This window comes from Cyrtonyx montezumae, unplaced genomic scaffold (genome assembly GCF_038088225.1).
Source record: "Cyrtonyx montezumae isolate F1298 unplaced genomic scaffold, pur_monq_1.0 scaffold_3, whole genome shotgun sequence".
In the NCBI taxonomy this organism is placed as follows: domain Eukaryota; kingdom Metazoa; phylum Chordata; class Aves; order Galliformes; family Odontophoridae; genus Cyrtonyx; species Cyrtonyx montezumae.
In genome coordinates, this window is record NW_027072034.1 from 105,866,859 (window position 1) to 105,880,414 (window position 13,556).

Consider the following 13,556-nt stretch of genomic DNA (forward strand, 5'->3'; position numbering starts at 1 on the left):
ACAAAGCTTGCCAAGGGAACCCCTCCAGGATCTGTTGTGTTCAACCATAGGGCTGCTGCGTGTATTCCTGCACACAGACCTGCCCTGACACACAAGTGTGGGACATAGGTGCCACCCGAACCACTTCAGATGCAGAGCCCCGCACACCAGCTTGTGTGACACAGGGGGACATCGGGCAGGGGAATGCGTCCCGTGGTGCCTGCCCTGAGCAGAGCCCAGCCACAACAGCAGAGTTGGTTCCATCAGGCACAATGGGGCCCAAAATGCTGGGGCAAAGTGTGCCGTGCCCTGGGCGGCTCGCTGGGCCAAACTCTGTACCCGGAGGGATAAGCTATCAGGGGAGGGAGCTCTGAAGAGAAAGCTAAAAATAGTGTTAACATTTTGAAATACGGGACAATGGCATTCACGGTCAGAAGGGACCCAGCCCCAGACTTAACACTTTTTAAAAAGCTCTGCGTGTTTTGTAATAATCCCAGATATTATTTCCCCTCCCCCATCCATGTACAAAAGCTGAGATAATAGCAAACTTCAGCAGATCTGAACCCGGTTGCATGGAGCCGTCTGTTAATTCTTGTCCATGGCAGCAGAGGGCATCTGAGGACTTCGAGCCACATCTGGCACGGGGCTGTGGGCAGGCGGCTGAGATCGATGCCCTCGGTCTGGCCTTGGACATGGTTTGTCCCAGCCGGGGCTCCCGCAGCCAGCAGTCCTCAGGCTCCGCACTGCAGCGTGGGACCGAGTTGCCCCGAGCATCCTGGGTGGGTGCTGGGCAGGTCACTGAGCTTGGGCAGCGTGTGGGAGGCTGTGCCCAGCCCTGGAGGCCTCCAGCCACGGGGCCTCGGGCAGGCTGCGTTCATTGCCTGCTGTGAGCTGTGTGAGAACATGTCTGAGGTGAGCACTGCACACAGCCCCAGGCTGCACGTTGTCACTACGTGGAAGAAGTTTAAAATCACAGCGATGCAGCAATAGCCACCCGATGCCTTGTTACTCAAGCTGCTGAATGCAGCAGCACGTCAGGCCTGAAGTGTGCTGCAGCCTCCCTCCCAAGTGCAGCAGTGGCTGAAGCCCAGGAGAAGGCTCTCCAGCTCCCTCCATGCCTCCCAGCACTCCCAAAATGATATCCGCCTGCTGCTTCCCATGGCAGTGCTCGCAATCATGAACACGTAATTGTAGGAATCCATCCCGGAGGCCAAACAGCTCCGGGTGAGTTAAACATCCTCAGGACAAGAACTAGAGCAGTGATGTAAAATAAATCCTGCTCTGACAGGAGAGCATTTACTCAGAGCCACGTAACCCAGTTTCTGCTGCATCCCCGTTTCACTTTGCGCTCTGAGCCCTCTCCATCGGAGATAGCCACGGCCGCACCTATTTTAAGTTTCCCTATTAGTTTCAGGGCTGCCTCTACCAACCAAGGCTCTGTACTCCGGAGAGCCGCCTGCCCACGGGGGGAAGGCAGCCGTGCTGCCCGGGCCGCCTCTCTCGGCGCAGGCACCGTCCCGTCCCGCGCTCCTTGCGCAGAGCGGCCGTGTTGTTTCTGGCAGCGGCCGGGAGGGAACGCAGCCCTGCGCAGCACTCCCAGCCGCTATCTGGGCGGCTTTTAGGAAGCAAAGCCGGGGCTGCATGTATCAACAAACACCCGAACTTCAAAGGGCGCAAATTGACCGGGCGGAGCTGGGGGTACGCGGCTGCGTGCACACCTCTCAGCCAGCAAACGAGCGGGACACGCAGCACAGCCACAGCACCGTCCGCTGCAGTCTGACTGCTACGGTCCCACCGCAGCAGTTTAAATGACCGCTGTCAACGCGGGGCTTGCGGCACTCTTTTTGTGCCGTGCTGATGAAAGGGAGGCTGACAGCGAAGAAAATGCTGCCAGAGCAGCAGTATCTCCCGCTGCACCCCCCCGTACCTCTGTGATGTGTTTGCCCCCTCCCAGCCGTGGACATGGCACCTCCATGTGATGGCAGTGACCGGGGCTCTACGCACAAAGCAGCCCCACACAGCACCAGGTGGGCGCTGCCGTGGAAGTTCTCTTTAATATTATTTTTTATGCTTATTTCCCTGCGTCACCACGTAACACTTTTCCCTAGCTAGAAAAGCCAAAATATTCTCATGTTGTTTTGTCTTTGCTTTTATTCATAAATAATAAATTGGAGAAGCTTTGGAAGCACTGCATGCAGCAGCATGGTTCTAATTAAAGCTCCCGAGAGTGTGTGAATTTCACTCGGTATGACAGAGGCCTCTGGATGCCATCAGCAGTTTCTACAGAGGAGGGGGCACACGGGGAGAGGGCAAAGGGTCCCAATGCCCATTCCCAGGGGGCTGAGCTCTGTGCCTACCGTGGGCTGTGCGTGTGGCATGGGCAGGAGGACCGGTGCTTTGAGGGGAAACCAACGGGACAGCATTGCAGCCCTCCCAGATCTATCTCTGTACGGTTTGCTTTCCAATTCCGAGTGCTGCTTTCTCTTAGGACATCGCTGATTCATAGAAATTATTCACTGAGTTTTTTGATGATTCTCTTCTAGCAAATGTACATTCTTAAGGAAGAGAAAGTGTTTGTGTCTGAATAGATCAACACGACAGGAAATAAGGTGGCAGCTGGTTAAGAGTAAAATTGTTCGGTATACATCATCACTGATTTCATCAAAACATTCTGTTCCTTGGGCAGCCGGGAAGAGCAGCGTGGTCCCACTTAGGGTAACGCTTTTTTTCTCAGCTCAATTTATTATGTTTTAGGAACTCTGTGTAACAGAAGCAAACCTGCCTGCAGGGCGGGAACTTCCCCAGCCTCTGCCCATGAGGTGCACCCCACTAACTCACCCCCATTCGCTTGCAGTGAGGGCTCTGTGCTCCCATCCCTGTGCCTGGGGATGGGCAGTGGCAGAGCAGGGAGCTCCTGCTGCCGTCTTTATAAGCCCAGCAGCACATGGCCAATCCCCCAACACGGGATGCACAGCCCCCAGCCCTTCGGCTAATGCAGGTTTAGCCGAGCACAGGGCGTATCGCGGGCAGTGGGCTTTCTTCTCAGCATCCTCAGGGAGCAGGGATGCAACAGCAAGGAGAGGCCCCTCTGTTCTGCCACTGGGATAAATCAGCACACAGCCTTTGCAGCACAGCACGGCAAATGTAGCCAAAGCGGCTGCACCAGGGCTGGAGCACCCCCCCCCCCTCCTCGTGACATTACATAAATAAAGCTGTGCGAGCTCTCCAGTGCATCTGGCACTTTTCAGGAACAAAGTGAGAAGCGTTTCTAGCAACAGACAACTGCTACCTCGTCCCTCGAACATGAAAGAGATATTTGCCTTAAGGAAAAATAAGAAGGGAACCCCCCCATCTCGTTCTCCCCGCCAACGCCGCCCCCTCCCCCCCTTTCCCTCTGGGTACATCCAGAACCAAGTGAGAAACGTGACTCGCGCTGCCGTGATTCCAAGAGCTCCCCACGCTGCTGCTCTCTCTGAGGATCTGAACCTCGGTCTGCCGACGGCCGACGCACTGCCCCGACCGAACTGCTCGTGCACGGGGGAAAGGATCTGGGAAAGGAATCGGGTTTCTCCTTCCTCAGCCTCAAACCTCCGACGTTTGTGCCCTCGTCCTGGTCGGGCACCGCACCCCGGGATCTGGCGGCGTCTGTCCCCGAGCCCCATCGGCAATAAGCAGAGCACTCTGTCTGGGCGGCATTACCCACTTCAGATCCCTGCTTACAGACGGTCATTTTCCTTTCGTATCAGTGATCCCGATTAGAAAAAATTATTGTTTATAACACGGCCAATGAAAGCCGGATTTTGTTTACGTGGAGCAAAGCAAAGTTCCTAGAGCTCGAGCTCTCCGTTCTGCTCCCGTCTCCTTTTTCTCTCCCGCTCCACACTCTCTCACCCGGCAAAGCACCCGGGCAGATCGACTGAGCCCGCATTAAACGCCCTAATGCCAAAGAAGCTACAAAGTAGCTTAAAGCACTTTAATACACCGCATGTGGCCCATAATCCCCAAAGTAATTTAATTTAATCACCTTTTCTTCCACCACCGAATCGTTTTTTCCTCCCTATGACCGTGAGGGAGCCTCACCCCGAGGACGGATGGGGGTGGGGGGACTGCGAGGAGCGGAGCCCGAGGTCCCTCCGGACCCCCGCCCCGCCCGGGGGGTCCCACCGAGTGTCCCCGCACCGCTCCGCTCTGCTCCGAGCGGGAACGCCGCGCTCCCGTCACAGAGTCGGACGTTCAGCGCTGCTCTTGACTTCCCGTGGAAAGTTGAACGGGACCCCGTTCAGAAAAGCCCCCGCCGCACTTTTATCGCAGCTTTTCCCGTAACAAAGGCCGGAGCCGGCAGCAACGCCCGTTCACCGCATTCCGCCGTTCTCGTTCCACACCCGGCGCATGAATCACGGCGCTCCCCTCCGCGCTCCGAGAGCGGACACGCACGGCTCCGAGCGGCGGCGGAGGCGAAGGGAGCGCCGAGATGCGCTCCTCCTCAAAATGCCACCGACAAATAACGCGGGGGCACGGAAGCGCAGCAAAGCGGAGCGGCACAGCGCTGGCTCGGGGCGAGATGCGCGGCACTGCCCCGCGGGGAGCTGCTGAACGGGAAAGGGGAGAGCTCCAACCGCAGTGCCATAATAATACAGATAGCGCAGCAAAACAGGCATCGTCGCAACGTACGCATCACTGCGAAATATATCTCGTAGCCAAATAATGTATTTTTTGCGAGCAAAAGCTCTGTGCCTGCGTACAGGGCATTAATTTAGCAAGAAAAACGGAGAAGCGTTCCTTTTTTGTTTTCTGAATGTAATTTTCTGGACGTAGTGAAGCCGACGTGAGGAAGCAAGTCGGAATCCGGGCAGGCTGCCCCCCCACCCCGCTCCTGCCTGCCCCCCGCACCCAACCGCGGGGCACGGCTCGGAGCACGGCCGAAGCGGGGAACCGACGGCCGCACGGAGCCCCGCTCTGCGGGCAGCGCCTTCGGCCCCATTTCCCAAAAGCCCGACAAGCGAAGCGCCCGCACACCGCCCGCACACGGAGCCACGCCGACCGCCTCGCTTAACAGACAAGATTATTTTTTTCCACGCGAATCGGTTTAATTACCAAACGCGACACTTATGGCTTTTTTTTTTCTTTTTTTTCTTTTTTTTTTTTTTAAAGGGGGAATGATTAACCCCAGCGCTCCTCTCTCGCGCGGAACCGCTTTTAAAACTCCGGAACGGCTCGGAGCGGTGCCCCAGGTCCCGGAGCTCCGATCCCGGCGCAGTGACGGCACGGACCCCGTGCGGGGCCCAGCGGAGCCCCCGCACACCGACGGGGCCGTCCCGCGTCGCTCCGCACCGCTCTGCGCGGCGTTCCGCCGACAAAGGGTCCCCCGCACCCCCCCCCCCCGCACCCCTCCTCCAAGCCCGATTTTTAGAGCGGATTTTGCGGCGATTGATACCGGCCTAGAGCAAACCGAACGGCGCAACGCAACCCCGATTCTTTCCGCTTTCAGACCCGAAAAATATCTCCTTCCAGACTCCGCCGTTAATTTGACGGCGATCCCGACCCTTTGCCTGTGGCGAGCCCGGCACGGCCGCGGCCGCCGTCGCTTTGTTTCCCTTTGTTTCCCCGTCAGACCCCCCCCCGCACCCCGCACCGCGCGGCCGCTCCGCTCCGCGGCGCCGCGCCCGCACCGCGCCCCCCGCCCCCCCCACTCCGGGCGCTCCCTGCCCCGAGGCCGCGCCCCCCCCACCCCCCCCCCTCGCGTTCAGGTGCCGCGGCCGCGGGGCTCCCGCCGCCCTCCCCCCCTCGGTCCCAGGAGGGCGCTGACCTGCGGCGGCGGCCTCGCGGCTCCGGCGCGTCCCGCGCGGGGCGGTGCGGGGCGGCGGCCCGTGCGGACAGGGGATTGCGCGGCGGTGCGGCGGAGCGGCGCGGCCCGGGAGCGGTGCGGCTCGGAGCGGGTCCTGTCACATGATGCGGTTCCTGGAAAGTTCCTGGAAAGCGGCCTTTGTATGGAGCCGGGCGGGGGGAGGATGCCCGCGCCTCTTCATCAAAGGCGCGCGGAGCGCTCGCTCCTGCCCGCTCCCGGGGAAGGGGGCGGGCGGGGGGTGCTTCCCCCGGAGCGCGATCCTCCTCCTCTTCCTCCTCCTCCTCCTCCTCCTCCTCCTCTCGCGGCGGCAGCCGCCCGCCTCTCTGTCTGCGTCCGTCTGGCTGCGGGAGGGAGCGCGCTCCGCCGTGTGCCCGCACCGCCGCGTCCCGCCATGCCGCCGGCCCCCTGACGCCGCCGGGAGCCGAGCGAGAGCCGCGCCCCGCCCGCGCGCGGCCCCGTCCCGCCGAGCCCGGGTGAGTGCCGACCGCGAGCGCCCGCCGCGGGGCCGCGCGTTTCCTCGACAGCGGGCGCGGGGTGGGGGGTGGAGGGGGGGGCTCGCGAGCGCGCCGTCCCCTTCGCGTCTCCTTCCCGAGGTTCCCACCTGCGCCCGCGGCCCCGCGACACCTGCGAGTGCCGGGCGCCATGAAGTTGGCTCCGGGGAAACTTTCGGAGCTCCGCCACGGGGCCGTGCGGAGGGAGGGAGGGACGGAGGCACCGCGCTCTGCCCTGCAGCCCCCGCCGGCACCGCCCGGCCCCGGTTCGGCCGCGGGGTGACAGCGGGACGGCGGCCGCTCGCGGCTTTCCCGTCCCCGCAGCCGGGCGAGCGTGCGGGCGGGAAGATGATTTTTTTTTTTTTCTTTTCCGATATCTGAATTTAATGGAGCGGGGAAAGCTCCGCGTCCCGCCCCCGGCGCGCCGCGACTCGCGTGTTCGGCGGCCGCCGAGCTCTGCCCCGCGCCGCTCCCGGCCCCGTTCCTCGAGGTCGCACCGTGCGCGGCGTCGCCTCGCCCCGAGGCCGGGACCCCGCTCTCCCCGGGCGCCTCTATGAACGCGAGGCGGTCCCGAAGCGCCGCGCGTAGCCGTGCCGGGAGCGCCTCCCGCGGGGCCGCCGCTATAACCGCGCTTCTCTCCTCTCGCAGGCGGCGGCGGCGGCCGCGGGGCCGGGGCCATGCCCCCGGCGCGGCGCTGAAGCCCCCGACCCGCCGCCGCCCCCCATGACCCTGCGCTCCGCCGAGTCCCTGCAGAGCGCGGGGGGCGCCGGGGCGCGCTGGGGGCGCCCCGGGGCGGCGGAGGCGGCCGCGCCCGCCGTAGAGGAGTGCCGGGAGGCGGCTCAGCTGGCGGCGGCCATGGACGAGCTGCGGCGCGCAGGTAAGCGGGGCGGAGAGGGGTGCGCGGCGGGGCCGGCGGGTGGGCGCGGGGCGCTGCTCGGAGGCGGCGGCCCCGCGACGGCGTCTCCGAGCGCCCGAAGCGAAAGCGAGGGCAGCGCCGCGCCCCGGCGGGAGCCCGGATCGCCGGGCGGTGCCGGCGGCGGGGAGCGGGAGGAGGCGGCATCCCCGGAGCCGTGCCCGCCGCCCCGAGGGGTGCGCGGTGAGGGCTGGCAGCGCCCCGCCGAGCCGCCCTGCCGCCCCTCTGTGCTCGGGAGGAGCCGCTCGGGCGGCGCGGCCGCGCGGTCCGGGGCCATCCCCTCGTGTCGCCGCGTGGAGCGACCCCACGGGGCGCGGGTGGGGGCGCGGGGGGCCGTGTGCGCGCCGCCCGGGAACAGCCCCCGGCCGGAGGGGCGCGATAAAAGGAAATGCGTCGCGAGGCAAATTATTTTCTATGTCAAATAAAACTTTACGATGCCCGCGGGACTCCAGCTTGCAAGCGGCGCGAGAAGCGGGTTAGCGCAGATCTGTCGGGCGGGGAGCAGGCTGTTAAACAGACAGCCGGCAGCAAATCAACCTCCACTTTCTCCCCTCCTTTACCAGGGTGGTACTGGGGCAACATGAGCGTTGCCGAAGCCAAGGAGAGGTTGCAGGATGCCCCTGAAGGGACTTTTTTGGTTAGGGACAGTTCACATGCCGAGTATCTGCTGACCATCTCGGTCAAAACCTCGGCAGGACCGACCAACCTGCGCATCGAGTACCAGGACGGCAAGTTCAGGCTGGACTCCATCACCTGCGTCAGATCGAGGCTCAAGCAGTTCAACAGCGTCGTGCACTTGATCGAGTACTATGTTCTGATGTGCAAGGACAGAACCGAAACGCCTTCGAACGGGACAGTCCACCTCTACTTGAACAAACCCCTGTACACGTCAGCCCCGTCTCTGCAACACCGCTGCAGAATAACTATAAACAAATGTACGAACCAGATCTGGGAGCTGCCGTTGCCAACAAGGCTAAAAGAGTACTTGAAAGAGTACCGGTACCAGGTATAAATGTCTTTTCTAAATGCCTCTAACGTAGAATAACTTTTAAATGCAATTCTTAAAATCAGCCAAAGAACTGAGTAACCAGTTGTACAACTCAGCGTGGAATTCACTATCAAAACAGTGGCAGTTCTGGGGGAAAGGTTTTTATTTCAGATGCCACAAAGGGAGACTTTATGTAGAATTATCCCCGCTTGCATCCCTGGGGTTGGACAAGGTGACACGCTGTCCCTGTGGGGGGAGTGGAGCCAGGAGGCTGTCTGCATGGCATTGCTTTGTCAGTGGCATTACATACTGCAGTAACGACAGGACGCTGACTGAGCGGGACAGGGAGAGGCTGCAGAGTGTCGGAGATGTGCAGGAGTGCACGAGTAGCTCAGCTGTCTGATTCCGAGATTCATGTGGTGCCAGTGTTCGTACAATCCTGAAAGCTTAACTGGATCACACTGTGATAATCTTGCCAAAGTTATGCAACTAATCAAATCCAGTCAAAAGAGTGATCATCTGTTCAGTTTTTATTGAACTCTGATTTTTGTGCTTTTCTGCAAGGAAAGGAATACTGTAAGCAGTTTCAAACATTGTTTTTCAAAGTTCTCTAAAAGCTGATGTTAAGGAGCAATGCCACATCTTTCATAGGAACCCAGTATGTTGCTGATTATACCAGATTGGTATCCCAGAATCTTTGTTAACATGTTAACATCTTCCCGGTGGTGATATATCCATGTTGTTACTATTAAGCCTCTTTTGGTTGAGGCTTTAGGACTCCACGCTGCAGAGCTGCAGCCGCTCAGTTCCGATGTCAGAACATGGATATCAGCAGATACAGCTGTCTTCTACAGTGTAGAATGTTTTCTTCAGCTTGTTTCCCAAAATATGGGGAAATTTGGATTTTTTTTTGAGGGGAATGGTTTTTGTGGTTTTGTTTTGTTTTGTTTTTTTCTTCTAATTCACAATTGTAGCTCTCAGTCTATTACTCAATAAAATCAATCAGATTGCACACCTATCTCCATCTCTGTATGCATGGATTTGCTACTCTTCAGGAAAGAGTGACGCTAAGAACCCGTAGCATTTCCCAATACCAACATAAGGGGACATGTATCGGTGATGGTGAGTACCCTCACTTTGCCTTTGTGGTGCTGCTCACAGGTACAGCTGGCTGGTGTTCAGATTAGTGCCTTATAAGCTGCCTGCTGAATTCCCGTAGCTAATTAATTCCCGTAGGTAATTAAGTTGAATATTAGCATAGGACTTTGCTTTGTGCATTACAGCACTCCTCCAAATGGGAAGATGGGGCTGAGACCCTCAGTACCCCTTCCTCTTTCTAAATGTAAAGCATTTAACAGAAGAAATATTCCAATTTGGGAGTAATATGGGAGCAGCGACGAGGGAAACCCGAGCATAGATGTATTTTCATTAACAGTTTCAAAGTTTTAACTCTTTTCCTAGCTCACCTTAATTAAAGCAAATAGACTTGTGTTTGAACAAGGAGAGTTGTCAAGACTTGCTGCAGTCTAGCCCTGCCCAGGCTGAAATAGAAACAACAGAAAACAACTTTGTTTTCCCCGTGTCTTAGCTGCTCTGCAGTGCTACTGAGCCTGAGCTTAACTGAATAACTAGGGGGAATGGACTAGCCCATTGCAATGCACTTCTCGTGCTGGGCACTGCTGCTGCCACGATCATGGGCATGGGAAGACATGTTCCCTGAGTACAGCGAGTGCTTGGCGTGCTGTTGTTCCCTCTGTGGAAAGGTGACTTCTCTCCCTCACTTCTCCTCAGCTTGCACTCTCTCTGCCCGAATTTCACGCAGAGATGGGCTGGGGGCAGTCTTCTCCTGGAAAACAAAACAAAAGCTTTTGTTACGTAATTTTTTTCCCCATACTCTGCCAAGATGCAGCAGCGCTGGAAGGTTTCCACCCTCCATGTCCCACCCCAGCAGAACTGTGCCATTGTGGGGACGTATCACTGCGACCTGGCTGCCCTGTTCTCATCATCTAGCTGACTGGCACGTGCCACCTTGGCACGAGAAAGCAACTCTTGTGGTCAGCAGGAACACTTTTCATTCCAGCAGATGTGTGTTCTTACAGCTCTTGCCTTGAGCTAACCCAGAGATGAGGTGGCTGCTGCATGGAATAAGCAGCTGCTGTCGGCGTGAGGGGATGCCCTGGCCCACCGCCATGCTCACTGCCCATTCCTGGGCACGCACTGCCAACATGGCACCCACCGTGGTGCTGGGGGGGCTCGGTGTGAGCATGGTGCACTCAGTGACTTTAAAACGGGTTCCCTCCAGACAGCCCCTGGCTTAGCGATGTGAAACGGAGAGCAGCACCGCTGAGAGAGGCTGATGGAGTGTGGGGGTCAGCGGGGGGCAGCTGGAATGGCCCACGGCCTGCTGCCAGCTGCGGAGGCCTGCTGGGCCCTGCCCTTCCTAACGCTGCCAGGCTGAGGGGTGAGAGGGGCAGAGGCTGTGCAGCCCTGGGGCGTTCAGCACCGCTCTGCGAAGAGCATGGGCTGAGGGCACTGAGGTGAAGAGGGGGAAAGGTGGCGATGGTTGTAATTAAGCGGCGGAGTTTCCCGTGCTGCACAAACATGTTGCGAAACATGCAGCGTCCCAACAGGTACTTCCTCTCCTCCGTGTTGGTTGCTGTGAGGAGGGAGCAGGGTCTGCAGCCGTGCTGTGCTGGAAGCAATGAACAATATTTTGAACAGACTGGAGGGGGAACTAGTCCTCTTTGTATGAGAGCAGAGCTCTTGTCCTCATTAGGATGCCAGCCCTAGGGCTGATGCATTGCGCTCATACAGCTAAACTTCGCTTGGCTTGCTGCAAGCTCTGCACCATCCTAGTGCAGCGCAGGGGAAAGACTTGCTCTGGAATAAAAAAAAATGAAGATAGAACATGATTCAGATCTCAGAGGTGAAAAAATCTTGCATGAAGAACCCTTGATTTTTCAGGCATGATCATGTTGTCCAAACGTTCTAAAGAAAGATCCATTGCTTTTCGAATTTAGTATTATTTTAATTGCTGTCCCTTCAGGTCCCCAAAATGACTTCTAACTGATAAATGCCAGCCTGAATTGCAACCGGGGAGCATTTGGTGAAGGCAATCTCACAGATTTAACCCCTCTGAGTCGATGGAAAATCATCATGAGGACTTTAATTATACGTTTCTTTTCCCCTCGTTTTTCATCTCTCAGTCTTGAGGCTCCAGATTTTTCATCCTGTATCTGGAATGTTAGTTTCTGAAAATGCCTTTGCTTTAATAAATGAAAGTTGAGAATCCCACAACTGTAAAAGTAAATTGTAAAACCTAATTTTTATTTTTATTTTTATTTTTTGCGAGATGGATGGCAAAAGTAGTAGAATTGTGCCTGGATGTAGATGAGCACTACCGCCAGTGTAAGTGTGAGCTATGCTTTCATTTCAGCTGTTTGGGAATTTCTCTGCTGCCAGTGTTAGCACCAGAGACAGAAAATGGTTCAGTACAAGACAGGTGGGCAGAGTGGGAGTACAACCAAACAGCTGCACTCATTGCACTATAATTAATTTTATTTCCATCTGATCTCATCAGCATTGTCCTAATTATAGTTTATGTAACCGCGTTCTAGATAAACAATATATAATTATTGGTGAGCAGGAGAATGGTGCATTGGAATATGAGGTGGGAGTTGTTTATTTTTAATCTCAGAACAATTTGCAACTAAGATGTGGAGTTCTGAAATCTAAAACTCTCACTAAATTTCACCCCCTTACAAAAACAGAATCTAATCACAATAGGAAGGACAATGCTGTGGAGCTGCATTAATCTGTACGTCTTAGTTACCTCTTGTGTCTTAGAAAACCGTTTCTCTGGGGAAATGACCTTGTTGCAGAGCAACAAGCTTTATTTACTCACGTATTCTATTCAAGAGCTCTTCCTTGTGTTCCTGGTACAACTACGGAATTTCGCTTTGTCGGGCAGCGTATTGCTTTGTTCTTCTTCACTCAACGCACACGATGGGTACAGGCAGAGATACCTTCTGATGTGGGTGTTGTGTCTGACAGTCATTTGAAATAAAGTAAAACAAAACCTCTGCTGACTCTGCTACAATTGAAATAAATCTGGGTTTCATACTGACTGCTGGGGGAAATAACGGATCGAGGGGTTCTGAAACTTGTATTACTGGTTCTCAGGAATTGTAAGAAGCTGTCGGAGGGGGAAATAAACAACTACATAAATACAGGAAACTTGTAGATAAAAATAAAATTTCCAAACAGAATAACTAGGAAGTTACTTAAAAGGTGCAGCTAGTTAGGGCTGTGCACAAAAGCTTTGGGGATGACAAGCTCCCCAGCACAGCCCCTGGAAACTGCCTCCTCAGTGCTAACTTCAACATGACTTAGAACGCCTGGAAACAGCATTCCACCGACGCATCCCTTCAGATCACTCAGACCTGAGCTCACTTTACAACGCCATGGCGGTTTGCCACAGTATTGCTCAAATGGGCTAATTTCCACAAAGGGCTGAAGATCAGCCAAAGAAGTGAGAAGGCAGCAGTCGCTGTTAGCAGGGCTGGGAAGGTCATCGGTGCCAAACACCCTCAAGACGGAGGGCAGCTGCATTCTCGGTAAGGCACAGCACGCGGGGAGCCGGTGAGAGCTGCTCTGCTCATTGCAGAGGGAATGACCTGCATGGTGTCTGAGGAGAGCTGGCTTCAGTCTGACGGGGGCAGCAGGGAAGGACACAGGACGGCCAGCTCCTGGGAGAGGTGGCACTCGCAGGAGGTGCACACACAATTCCCAGCAGGATCACAGGTGCAGCACAGCTGCCGGAATATGGGAAAGGTGCATCAGGGGAGCATCAGAGTGGAGGGAGGGGGGAAAAATGTCCACACAAAGCTGTAAACTATACACAAAGTCTGCCAGACAGCCGAACTTCAGGAAAAAAAAATCAGCCTACAGCAAAACCAGTCTATCCTGGTCCCAGGGTTGCCAAGGGGATGTGGGATTAACCGTGTTTATTCATCAGGTGTCTATAGGGGTTGGAAGTAGCCAGTCCTTCCGAGAGAGCTTATGGGAATGTAAAAACATAGTGCCGCAATTATGGTGCTTAATCTCCATGATAAACTGTGGATTACATTCTACTCAAATCCCACTGAAAGAAGGATTGCACCTGTTTGGTTTTTTTTTTAGTTACTCTTGATTTTTTTGTTGTTGTTGCTTTCCTCGCAGTTGGAGCTACTAAAACTACCCAGGAACTGAAATGTCAAAATGATATCACTATTTTCTATGAAACAAAAGAGGAAAAAACTGTAGGAGCAAAAGCTCCTTAAGCTAGCATAAGAAGTAAGC

At 56.1% G+C, this 13,556-nt stretch overlaps 1 protein-coding gene across 1 annotated transcript; it reads left to right on the plus strand.

Moving 5' to 3' along the window:
- The first annotated feature begins 5,963 nt into the window (after positions 1-5,963).
- SOCS2 (suppressor of cytokine signaling 2) lies at positions 5,964-9,234 on the plus strand. Its single transcript, XM_065742711.1, has 3 exons — positions 5,964-6,297; positions 6,964-7,192; positions 7,792-9,234. Exons 2-3 carry the CDS (start codon positions 7,039-7,041, stop codon positions 8,238-8,240), a joined length of 603 nt encoding a protein of 200 aa, XP_065598783.1. The 5' UTR covers positions 5,964-6,297; positions 6,964-7,038; the 3' UTR covers positions 8,241-9,234.
- The last annotated feature ends 4,322 nt before the right edge of the window (positions 9,235-13,556 follow it).